The sequence below is a fragment of the Abramis brama genome (genome assembly GCF_963993115.1).
Source record: "Abramis brama genome assembly, chromosome: 21".
In the NCBI taxonomy this organism is placed as follows: Eukaryota; Metazoa; Chordata; class Actinopteri; order Cypriniformes; family Leuciscidae; genus Abramis; species Abramis brama.
The window spans coordinates 23,394,366-23,407,544 of NC_139983.1; the positions used below are offsets into that span (position 1 = coordinate 23,394,366).

A 13,179-nucleotide genomic window follows, 5' to 3' on the forward strand; every position below is an offset into this window, starting at 1 on the left:
TTACATACATATACACACTCTGCAATAAATAATTTCAGACATTTGTTTGCCTTGTCAAATCATTATGATATATTTATAATTATCTATATGCACACTACAATAAAGGATTTTGGACAGAATTAATTATACACTAATAATTACAATATAAAAATACAATTATAATAAATATTACATTTATTCATTCATATATATATATATATATATATATATATATATATATATATATATAAAAGAAAGTTGAATTTAAATCAATGCTGACCGTTCAGATTAATTTTCATTTGACAGGAAATTATGTATTGTCGAGTTACAGAGTATAAGTCAAAGCCTGTCATTTCTCCAGCACCAAAATCTTCCATCTCCACAAAAAAAGTGCTAAAGGCCTTTTCTTGTGATTGTGGATCAAGAGGTGGGATCCGGTGATCAAATGCACCATGACAGATGAGCGTCTGCAGGGCGGAAGAGAGAGGGACAGTACGGATAGCTCAGCGCCATCACTCACTTTCCAGTCAATATCAACTTGTTCTACATGACTCTAATCAGTGCGGAGGTGCAAAGCAGTTCCATCATCCTCGCCCGTGGCCAGTCACCATACACACTCGCACACACACGCTCATACGCATCGACGGACAGAAAACAAAAAAAATCAGCTGGACAGACACAAACATCCAGTATCAATCCAGTAACACAAACAGACACCCACACAGTCAAAAGCAGAGACTCTTCAAAGCCAAACAAAAGAGCAGGCCGACCACCCCACCCACCCACCCCACATCGCTCGATACCACCAACCCATTTAGTTGAACCACCCCTCCACCCACAGAGCCCTGGGAGAGAGGCCTATTAATGAGCGCTGTAATTAATAGATATCTCTGCTCTGTCTTACAGGAGGCTTCAAGGCCTGCAAGAGTGGATTAACCGTTTCCCCTGTCAACAATCCAGAAGACCCTGAGCTGGGTCCTGCAGGGCGTATGGGGGTGGAGAGCGGCACTTCAACACAGCCGCATCAATTAGCAGCACTTCAATATCTACATTTAGCAAAATGTGATCGTTCAGGGACTGTTTGTTTCTCGAAAATCCTCAAAGGTTTTGGGGGTTGTGATTTCATAAAGTCTGAGTGTGAGGTCACACTTAAACGCGCTCTCTTTTTTCCTTTAAATGCATTAGCGGTATGAGGTGTGTAAAAAGAGAGATGATGGCGGAGGAACAAAGACTTTATATAGAGACAGAAAGAAAATCACGGAGGATTTATACAGACAACACATCAGGACCATTTTAACATGGTGATGGAGGGGGACAAATAAAACAGGCAGTCTGGAAGACCACACAAAGGTCTTTTTAATTAAGGAAGCCCGCTTCCAAATGAGGGCTCTAAAATCCGGTCAGCTTGTAAAAGATGACTTCTTCTGAGGCCCATAAAGTGAGAGAGAGAGAGAGAGAGAGAGAGAGAGAGAGAGAGAGAGAGAGAGAGAGAGAGAGAGGGAGGGAAAATATTTAAAGAAACCAGACCACCTTATTATTCAAAGACATTTTACAGAGTCAGACTAAACAAATCAACAACACACACAAAAAAAAAACATTTTGGATTATAGACTGTGAGAAATGCAACAAGTTAAATATATTTTTGTATTATGAAGAAATTTTGAAACTGGCATGGTAAAGACCTAGATGGCTAACACACATGAGGGTTTGTCGAAAAATGGCTGAATGATTAATAGTATAGAAAATTAAATTAAAAATAACCAAAAATCAAATATATTTAAAAAATAAAAATAATAATAATAATAATAATAATAATAATAATAATAATATATATATATATATATATATATATATATATATGCATATATATATATATATATATATATATATATATATATATATATATATATATATATATATATATATATATATATATGCATATATATATATATATATATATATATATATGCCAAATACAAATCTAAACCGGCCCAGTTAAATACTTTAGTAGCCTACTATAACCATTTTTAATTATTTTTTTTAAACTTCCTTTATATATATATATATATATATATATATATATATATATATATATATATATATATATATATATTCAGTAATTCAATGCATATAAAATTTGTTTATACATAGTACTAATCATTTTAGTACTATAAACCATTTTTTTTAAACTTCCTTTTTATATATATATTCAGTAATTCAACTTATATAAATTGTGTTTATACATAGGACTAAAATATTTAACCGTGTAAACAAAACAAAAGTGAACTTTCAGCTATTAATGCATTCTGGTGTAAAAGGCCAAAATGTGCTGAGTCAAGGCACCTGTTTTTGTGTATTGCATTGAGAAGCAATCGATTATGAAAACGCTCCTATTACATTTCCACTGATGCATCACTGACACACATGCACACAGAGACAGGTGTCCTGGGGTGTGCGGAGGACCACAAAGGTATTCTAGAACATTCCAGTAATGTCAAGGATGCATGTTGTGTATATATACACACAGCGTAAAGCCGGTTAAAAATCAGTGAAAACAAGCACCAGTGACTGTTTACACTCACAACACATTCTCTCATTCTATTTTGGGTGACGGAGACAAACTGGTTTTTGTGGGGCGGCTGAGAAACCCGCCTCCTGTCCTGAGTGGCACAGTGAGTGTGAAGTCAAAACGGCGGGTAACAAAAGAGGAAGAGGCCAGCATTGTAAGAGCCCCTCGTGCTTTACAGTGACTCTCAACAGGAGACACCCTGCTCTATAACTTTGACTGAAAGTTATTAGCGTTCTCTTTCTCTCGCTCTCTTTCTCCTGCTCTTTGAAATTCTATGACTCTATTAATCCAAACCTGCAATATTCACAACTCTCTATAAATTCAATTGTCAGATGGTAGATTTTTATTCTAGGCCGCACTTGAATCCAAAATTAGAGGCAGTAAAATTCACATTAGCTCTAAGAGAAATGGAATTCTAAAGCCTATATTTTAGAAGAAAAGAAAGCCCTTTCCGACAGAGAAGAGACTATTTGAGAGGTAATGATTTTATCTGTTTTCACCACTGCCTGGCGCCGAGCTTCAATCCCACAGTGTGCCATTAACAAAAGGAGTTCTTATGCTGAAAAGCAGTGGAATTTAGTTTAAGCTTATGAATGGAAATAATAATCGTCAAGTGGAAGGGTAGAAAAAAGGCAGGCAATAGTCAGCCGAGAGACGAGATAAAATTTTAAAAATACAGCACGAGACATAATCGGTTGTTCTTTATTGTTAGGGACATTACTGTGATTCGACATTATAAATGGTGCTCGAGTTCGTAAATTTCTTGTAAATTATACCACCTCATTGAGTTATGGTTCTAGTTTAAGTCTGTGACTAGGGCAAAATAAAATGAAACGTCTTTTAAAACGAGCAAAAATAAATCAGGTTTTCTACTGAATAGTGTTGCTGTGAATTCTGCTGATTTAAATAAGTAGACATGGTAAAGTTCTAGCAGGCTAAAAGATTGCAAGAATGCTTAACAGCCTTTGAAGCATCAGTAGGGCTGGGTTGAAAATTCTAAACTAATCTCAATATGCTTTTTTTATTTGTATTTTATAACGGTCTGTAATCATGATCAATAGTTATCAGGTTTCGGTAATGAGAAAAACTTGACAGAAAAGTCACTTCCTGTCATTTCCAAGAGAGTAACACAAAACATCTCAGATGTGCAGTCACTGTACAAAGGACAGAAGTGTATTCCTGATCTTATCCAGACATCAAATATTTAAGCCGTCTATTTGTTGAAAGTTAAAATTCAAAGTGGATCTGTGACCAAAGACATTATTGTTTTCCTTTTGTTTTCCTCTAGCTGTCGACTCTCTGTTGTTTTATGTGCTGAGGCGAGGTGTCACAAATCAGCAGGAAAACAATTTTGGAAAACACAGCCACTTGGCAATGACAAGGTGTCATTAGCCTGTTTGATCCAGTGCTCTGACAACTATAGAGGCAAACATATAATCATTGCATTAAGGTGCAGCCACTGAGAGTTTCTCTCTCGCTCTCTCTCTCTTTGCCGGAAGCAGTAAGTCTGTGTGATCATGGATAGCTGGAGGCGGCACAGTCTGCTAAATGCTGGAAAAGAACTGCCCATGAGAGCTACTAAATGTTTAGAGCCGAAGATGTGTGGGAAATTGTTTTAGAAACATAAATATCTTTATATTATCAGTGGGGTCCAAAAAGTCTGGGACTACATTGGAAATATGTATATATTTTTCCTTCATTTAAATCTAAATGCTTTAGGATTTTATATTTTAATTAGAAATATTCAGTGATAAAGTAAAAGGTGGTAAAAGTAAAAAAGAAAAGAAAAAGAAATTCTCAAATTTATTTAAATTTTTTTTTTTTTACTTTTTTTTATTTATTCATAAAACCTGGGGGGGGGGGGGGGGGGGTTTGACTAATTTTTAATAGTGATCTGCTTTTTGGACCCCAATGTACAGTATTTCACTCCTATTAATAACTGCATTTAATTATAAAAACAAAAAGAAACCTAAACATTTGTTTCACTTTTAGAGTGAGTTAAAAGCACATTTGCCCTAGAGAAAGCTGTAGGATATTCAATTAAACATTAAAAAAACAGGAACTGATCTGCCTCTTTACAGAAGGGATACTGATTTCTCTTGTTCCCGAATAAGAAATACAGACGTGCCAAACAGGTTGCCTTTTCCGGCTGTATGGGCAGATCAATTGTTATAACATTACTGGGTTGGAAAGTAGTAATTCACTTCATTGTCGATGGACGCCTGCAAAATAACACCTCTGATTACATGCAATCAATGTGATAATGACAAAAACACATTTGTACAATGGAGCGAGCTGCCGTAAAAATGCCAGCGGCGGGCCAGTGGAGATGAGGAGCTAACGCTCTGCTGTGTAATAAATACTAGAGGATCAGCAGCCTGATACAATAGAGTAAATGTAGAGAGATAAGAACATATATTTACATTTAGCAAAATCTTTATGCAAATGTAAATGTGTGTGGGGAGGGGGGTAGACAAATTAAAATCTTTAAATAATGTATTGGCTTTCTGTTTTATCCATTTTAAATTTCATTTAAATACAAAAAATAAGAATGTGCTGTTCTCTCTCACTGACAACAGTGCAGGGTTAAGATGTCCAAACCCGATAAGAGTCGTGTGTGTGTGTGTGTGTGTGTGTGTGTGTGTGTGTGTGTTTGACAGTCCCTGGAACACTCGTAGATGAAAATCTTGATGATTTAGGTCATTTTCCTGTGCGGGCAGATAAGTGTTCTGCTTTATCAGGTAAGATGTCCCTCTCAACAGCACAAACACACATATACACTCACATGCATATCTTGTTCTGTATGCATTTTGATTTAGTATTATTTGTATTATAAGAATTTCAGCAAAAAACTGCCAGTCTAGCTGAATCACTGTCAATGTAAGAGGTCAAACTAGAGTTTGAAACACACAAAACAGGATTTGTGAAGTTTGATGTGATCATTATTTCATTATCTGAAGTTACTGCAGGTAGGAGCCAGCGATTGCTTCTTCGGCAGTGACAGGCCCTAAAGAACAGGGCAGAGTAAATAAGCTTTGGCATTTTTCAATAAGCAATACGCTTAAAATCACTGCTTTACCGCTGTTGGAGCGCAGCACCCATCTATTCAACCCCAACAGGACATGAGAGCAGATAAGCGAGGATGAGCCGCAGTCTCAAAGAAATGAAATTGCACGTAAATATAATAAAAAATAACGGGACAAAAAAAAAAAAGAGGAGATTAAAAACACATTCTATTAAACAGATGGTTAAAGAGGATTTTATTCCAGGAAATATGACAAGCGTGTAAAAGAGGTGCTGAGAGTGGGGGAAAAAGAGGGAGGGAGAGAGAGAGAAATGGTGGTTGTTTTTTGGTGAGTGAACCGGTGAAAGCCATGTCTTTAACCAGATCAGATTCTTGAAATTGGCTGTCAAGGCAGGATTGTCCTGAGTTATAGCTGTCTATCACCCCCGCTCACATGGAGACGCGCCGAGCTGCTGTCGCCTTCCCCTGCCGCAAAGCATCTTAAATTTTCAACACCACCATCTGTTACAAAATCTAATTCACATTCGGCCCATAATCGGGTTTACCTCTGTAATACCCGTTCTGCCTCTCTCTCTCTCTCTCTCTCTCTGCACGGAGCCGGTCCCCAACCCTGAACGAAACACCCTCCATGTCTACAGGCACTTTCATTAGGGTGAAAGAAGAGGCGCAAATAGTCAAGTCATTTTTCAGCATCTTTAATGCATTGATGATCAAGATTGTAACATCTCTCTACCTTCACTGACAGAACTACCACGGCTATACTATTGCTTAGTATCCCTTATTAACATAGTTGTCAGAGACAATAATAATGTATTTATAATTTACTATGTATGTGTTAATATAAATAATAATAAATAAATTATAATTGTCTCTGACAATATATATTATACACGTGTGTTTGTGTGTGTATTGTAATTATTATAAATGATTATTATTTTCATATAAATAATAATAATAATTGCAATGGATCAACAGAATATAACTATACATATTATAAAAATAAAATATTATAATCAATAAGAATAAATATTTAAAATATAAAACGAGTAATGATAATAGCACTACATTTTCATTAAGTACTGCTAATGTGAAAATTGAAATATATATATATATATATATATATATATATATATATATATATATATATATATATATAAAAAATACAAGAATATCATAACTATACTTATATTTTTAATTATTTTAAGCTATCAATAGTATTCACAATAATATCAATATTGTTTTGTCATTATTCAAATCTGAAATAAATTAACAAAAAAATGTCATACAAACACCACATCTATCACTAAGACACAACATTTCAATAAAACATCCAGCTATTTCCAACAAGTGGTCCCTGACCATCACATTCGGCCCCAAGACTCCTGAAAGATTTTAAGTTTCAACACTACAATATAAAACACCTAAGTCTAATAATCCTCCCAGTTATAAACCCAAAAGCCCTTCATTTCCCATCTGCGTTTAGAGCAATCTAGTTTATTACGCAACCCGCTAAATTTACAGTAACAAGCCGCTCCCTTGACAAATTAATCATTTTCTGAGTATTTGATCATATAAATAAAACAGTGCCTCTGGAGGCCAAGGAGCTAAATCAGTTGATTCCGTTTATCTGGGAAATGGCTTGCATCTGGGTAACAGCTCACCAGCAGATGGAGAGGTTTTTCCCTTGACCCCAGGACCAGGCTTCTGTCTCTCTCACTCCGCTCTGAGATGAGAGTTATCAGCGGAAGGTGTGTGCATGTGTGTGAGGAAGTGTTGAAGGTGGGTGTTCGCCTATTTCAGTAAAGGGATTTATTTTTCTGAGCAGACTTCCACAAGCGTTCAAAGTTCTCCTGGTTCCCAGCAAACCTGCGCCCTTTTGTATTAATGTATGTTTTTCCCATGAATCTTTATGAATCTTATGCTGGCATAACTGATTGAACTGTAAACAATGTGTGTGTTGTGTATCATATGTATCATACGCATGTGTGCATGTGTGACAGTACCGGTTTGATGACCATCGCTGCATGACTACATGAATGTGCGCTTACAGGCGTGCATGTGTGTGAATCTATGCGTGACTGACCTCAAATCTTCTGATACAGCTGCTAGTAAAACATCCTGCCCTGTTTGGCATGTGTGTGAATGTGTTTGACATGTCTGTGCCTGGCATTGGAGGAAAATCATCCGCAAAATCGAATTTTCTAAATGCAACGGAGTTGGCATTGCACTCCTCCCTGAATTAACACCACTGATGCACATCTAAGCACCTTAAAATGAATACACAAGATTTCAAACTGTGCTGTGACCAATGTGGATGTTCAGGGTAAGAGCCATGTCCTCCATCTCCCAACATGCTTTGCTGCGGGCCCATGGCGTGACACGGCAGTGCCTGGCAGGCCTGTCTATAGAGAACCACAAGCTTAGACTATGCCAGTAACGTGATCCTGATTGGCTTAGAGCGGAAAAGACTTCTTGCATGCGAATGGAGCCTAATTGGTTTGACCCAGACTAACCTGTTCCAAATCCAATCCTTGTAATACATTTGAGGGTCCCTGTCAAAGCACAGTCACCTTCCTTTAAAAGGTTTGTTAAAAAAAATCCTGCCTTAGGACACACACCTAACAATACCCCAAAAACATCAGTGGATGACGAGAAAGAGGAAGTTGAGTGTTTAAAGTGACATACAGCCATTCCTACATTGCAATTCAATGCGTTGCACACTGTGACTAATGATATTGTTTCTTTGAAGCACCTTTTTTTTTTTTATTATTAAAATGATGGAATAAATAGAAATGTTACTGAAAATTAATTTATATTTCAAAGAAAATAAAATGTACCTTTTGAAAATAAATCAAAGAAGTGAAGGCACTTTTCTTTCTGACCCTTCCGTAACCTCTAAAGTAATAACCATAAATGACCTGAAATTACAACAGTCAAACAAAGACATTTTACAGAAGATGGCCTGAGAGAGAAAGAGAGAAAGAGAGAGAGAGAGAGAGATAGAAGGGCCTGGTGAGGACTCTTAACTGGTCACATCTGGCTGTATTTTATACGCAAATCAGCCCCCACTAAATCTAGATAAAACTCACTGACTCGTGATCGGAGCAATGATCTTCATACATCTAAATTTATATGCTAATCGGAATCCTTGAAGCATTTAACACATTCCTCTGCATCTGGAGGGGACGACAACCGGCAACCTCTCCAACCTATACCCATAAACTCAACATAAACTTTCCCTATCCATCTAAACCCACAAATTCATCTATCTATCTATCTATCTATCTATCTATCTATCTATCTATCTATCTATCTATCTATCTATCTATCTATCAATCAACACCAAAGCTCAAGGCAGAAACATATGTACAGTACAAATGTCCCTCCATCAACACACACACATTGAAAAATAACACAAATGAATATGACCTGATTACTCTGTATCAGTGTTTGGCATAGTTACAGGCCCAGGGAACAGCCCAGGACAAGGTGTTTAGTGCACATTGGGTACGTCATGCAACAGTTACATCCTGCGACTTGACAACAACACGCACAGACACTACACGAACTAGACTAATACACTGACTTGAATGAAGCAAGCATGGATAAATAATAGCTGGGCAGGCAAAACACAAACAAACACACAAAGAAATAAAACAATAATCACCAGAACTGATTTTGGCTTTTGATGACACTATTATTGGTCCTTTCCTTACCTTTGGTTATATAGAGCATGTGCATCACGCATGTGACTGGCCTCGATGTCGTATTGCTGTTGTGTTCTCCAAGCGCCGCATTTGGCGTACTTATCTTCGCTATTAACTTGGGCCTTTGATAAATTCATTCTACAACAAAAGGGAGAGCAAGAAAAGGAATAAAAACGAGGGTCAGAGAGATGGACTGAGGAATTCTGATAAAGAACCATTGAGCCATTAACTGCTGACAGACAGTGACGCAGCTCGGCACACTGTGAGACAAAATATTCCTTCTTTTCCTGACCGGCATTCTTCAATGGATCCGCTGTAACTGTGCGTCCCCGCTGAGGATCGGAAGAGGGTAAACCTGGGCTCTTTTGTTAATGCCAGAACCTAATTGAAACCTGCCTTGACGTTTTTAATGCACAGACTCATCAATCTACTGGCCTCCGATTTAACAAGTTTGGGGTGTCGGCAGATAAAAGAAGGAATCGGGGAGATCAGCGCACGCCCGTGGCCCCTGTACACATCACGGTGAGAGAGCCTGTAGCTTTATGGGACCCGCCGAATCAGAGGGTTCAGAACGGGTTGAGAAATGGCCATATAAAAAAACAAATGTACAGGGAAAGGTTTGACGTCACACCTGTATGAGTTAATTTGCTACACATAGGCCATTTAGCATTTAAGTAGTGATTCAAGGGCAAAGATTGACGTCTTTACTAATCAAAATCTTGGTTTTAACAAAGTCGCAGCTGCAGGTAATCACATAAATACATAGAAAACACTCCAAGACGCCTCACAAGAAAACAAAAGACACAGATGTTTTAGGAGTGTCTGTTGCAGACTTACTGTATGTAAATAACCCCTCGCCTTTGTGTTAGTACAGCAAAATCTTTAAACAAACTTATGGAAATTAATTGAGGCAACAATAGTACCTTAGAAAAACACCTGTTCACATTAACACACACTTCAAGTTCTCAGCTAAAACAACTACCTTTCCATCAAAGATGAAAATTTCTAAAACACTAATTTTTGAAGATTCTCAAGATTTAGTACGATAAAAGTAAAGGAAGTGAAGTGGTACGAGCCACAGGCAGTGCGGTTGAGTGTATGAGTCTGCCACACTCTCTAATTAACAGAGGAGGCCCCTAATTCTCCTTCTCCGTTCCAACTCAGCAAACATGTTCAATGTCATTAGAGCTGCACAACCCCCAACTGTCCCCACACTCGGACTGATGAAACTAATCACTCAACTAATGCTGTGCTTCAGCGGCTGTCGGAGAGAATGCAGCCATGAAGATCTGTCGGTCTTCCTGCCATTCTCTTTCTTAGGCTCTCGTCTTCCTTTCTGTCGATCTGTCTGCGATGAAGTTTAGGCATTTCTTGCTTTTTCTTTTTCTTCAAAAAATCTTGCACTTTCATCTTAAAGTATAAAGCTTAATTGTATCTTTTTTTTTGCATTGTAGTTTTAGTATTTATTGCAATTAGAAGCCTAATCAATTTCTCAGTAACTAAATCCCATTTAGAGAACATGAAAACCACAAAAAATGCACAAACTTCAGGCGCCGTTTCATTATTTCAGAAAATAGTATGTTGTGAATAAACAACAGTGATTGTCAAATCATTTTGTCGCAATCATTGCTAATTTGAGAGTTAATTCTGGAGAGCTTCACTTTAGAGTGTGTGTTTACCTCATAAACAGTGGGCAGAACAGCGTGTGCTGTGTGTGTGTGTGAGGCTGAAGAGCCAGTCAGAGCTTAGTGGAAAAAAAGCAACGCGCGCACACACACACACACACACACACACACACACACACACACACACACACGTAATGTGTTGGCTTTAGTTCTGGGCGAGTGAGCGGCGGAATCGATAAGCCCCACATCACACACGCCACACGGCCTGATACACTCCTGTTTCTCTCAACTCTTTTTAACGTGACTTTACACACAAACACACTACTGCACTCCCAATGCCAGCGGCATTAAATATCTGTCATTAAGTACTGGGATGCTCTCTAAAGCAGTGTGCTATTTTTTTTTTAATTCCCGTCAGGCCATGCTGTATATAACAGGACACATCAGCAGCAGACGAGGATGAAAATTACATCAAAAGCCAATAAACTCTTTGACTTTAGTGGCACAATATTAAACATCTGAAAAGAAATCAGAAAGGAAGGTTTGCATGTAAAATAGTACATTAACAATACAGTAAATGCATTTTCTAAACATATTTACATGCATTTCAAGAATATAAAATCTCTTTAGAAGAATAAGAGATCATCTTAAATGTTTAAATCAAAGTAAACACCACAACACATGGAAAACATGCACAGTAAGACATGCACATATACACGTACATATACAAACACACACATTTATCTCAATCATTCTCTGAACACTTCCAGAAAACAAAAATATCTATTTCATCTTGAATGCTAAAGTACAGCTGATATTTCAGAACAGCATATGTGACAGAGCTATGTAAATAACATGGTAATCGTGGCCTCTGAGTATGTACAGTAAAATAGTTTATTCAAATATATGGAAATTAATTAGGGCAGGATCGCTGGATTGTTGAGCACAGTCAAAATGTTTCCTTAAATTTGAACATTTTTTACAACATATCCCATTAATCATTTACTTACGTCTTAACTAACATTTACAATTTTTTATAAAATAAGGGGGAAAAAATAAAATAAACGAGAAAAGAAAAAAATAAATAAAATAAAAATAAAAACAGACTTAATAATATTATTAATAATAATAATACACAACAACAACAAAAAATAAAATAATTGACATTGATAATCTCACCACGAAGTCACCTGAATTACATGAGCTTTAATTCAAATTAATTCACATATTAATATTTCCTTTTAGTACGTATTATTTTATTAATAATAATAATAATAATAATAATAATTAATTATAATAATGATAAAATTCTTATTAATAAAATATATTATTATTATAAAATTTCAGTAAGAACTAAAAGATAATTTTCTGAAATAACAGGATGGTAAACAATGAAAGCAAGAGTAACAACGAAAATGAAGTGTCACTTCAGATCAGTGGGAGAAACAGGCGCTGCTTCTAGAGGAGAGAATGAATCTATAGGGATCTACCTGAGCCCATTTCACGCTACTGTCAAAATGCCTAAGTACTGCATCCATGCGGACAAGGATTAACACGCAGGACAATGAGCTGAATTAAGCCAAGAGTGTGTGTGTCTGCGTGTCTGTGTTGCAGCCATGCTCTGTGATTCACTCATGTGTTGCTATTCCATCTGTGAATAGTGGGGGTCTGATTGATTAGACAGGTGCCATTCTTTCTTATGCAGGAACGGCCACCCCATGCATGGTAAATGCCATGCCTATTTCTCTCTCTCCCTCCACTCCTTCCTGACAGCTAACCTAGGCTGGTTACTCATATCCTACTAATTACCTAGTACCTATTACAAGACGGTCCTCCAAACAGCTAAAACACACATGCACAATTAACCATTTACACATGCTTATAAACAAAAACAAATGTACAAATCATTTCTTTAGTAAAATGTTTAGCTATTAAATGCCACACAACTAGCGCTATCATGCGCGGCTTTAAACCGTGTCAGCAGGGATTCTTGTTATTGTACGTCGACGAGCACGTGATTTAATCTTTGGGGGTTGAAGGCTGAAGAACGGGACAGGTGGAATTAAATGCGGGCCTCGCACGCAGGGGCAGCACAGGCAGCGTGGACGGCCACACAGCAGATGGACTGTCAGCTTTAATATGACGGAGCGCGTGCGGGCGCTCCAGCCTGGAAGCATGCGGATCTCTACGGGAATGCAGCCGTTCGCCGCGCAACAGGGGCTGGGAGCAGACGAGAACGGAGCTATGAAGCGCAAATACACCCGTCTGACACTT

The 13,179-nt window shown here is 37.4% G+C and overlaps 1 protein-coding gene across 5 annotated transcripts in view; it reads right to left on the reverse strand.

The window, feature by feature from the left end:
* Positions 1-13,179, reverse strand: part of esrrga (estrogen-related receptor gamma a) — a 176,879-nt gene that overhangs the window by 53,337 nt on the left and 110,363 nt on the right. For 3 of the 5 annotated variants that reach the window (XM_084096787.1, XM_084096785.1, XM_084096786.1), the window contains exon 2: positions 9,290-9,418. The exons of the other annotated variants lie outside the window; for them this stretch is intronic. In XM_084096787.1, the coding sequence (XP_083952913.1) occupies positions 9,290-9,417 (128 nt within the window). In that variant the 5' untranslated portion in view covers position 9,418. The remainder of the gene's footprint in view (positions 1-9,289; positions 9,419-13,179) is intronic. 5 annotated transcript variants of the gene reach the window in all.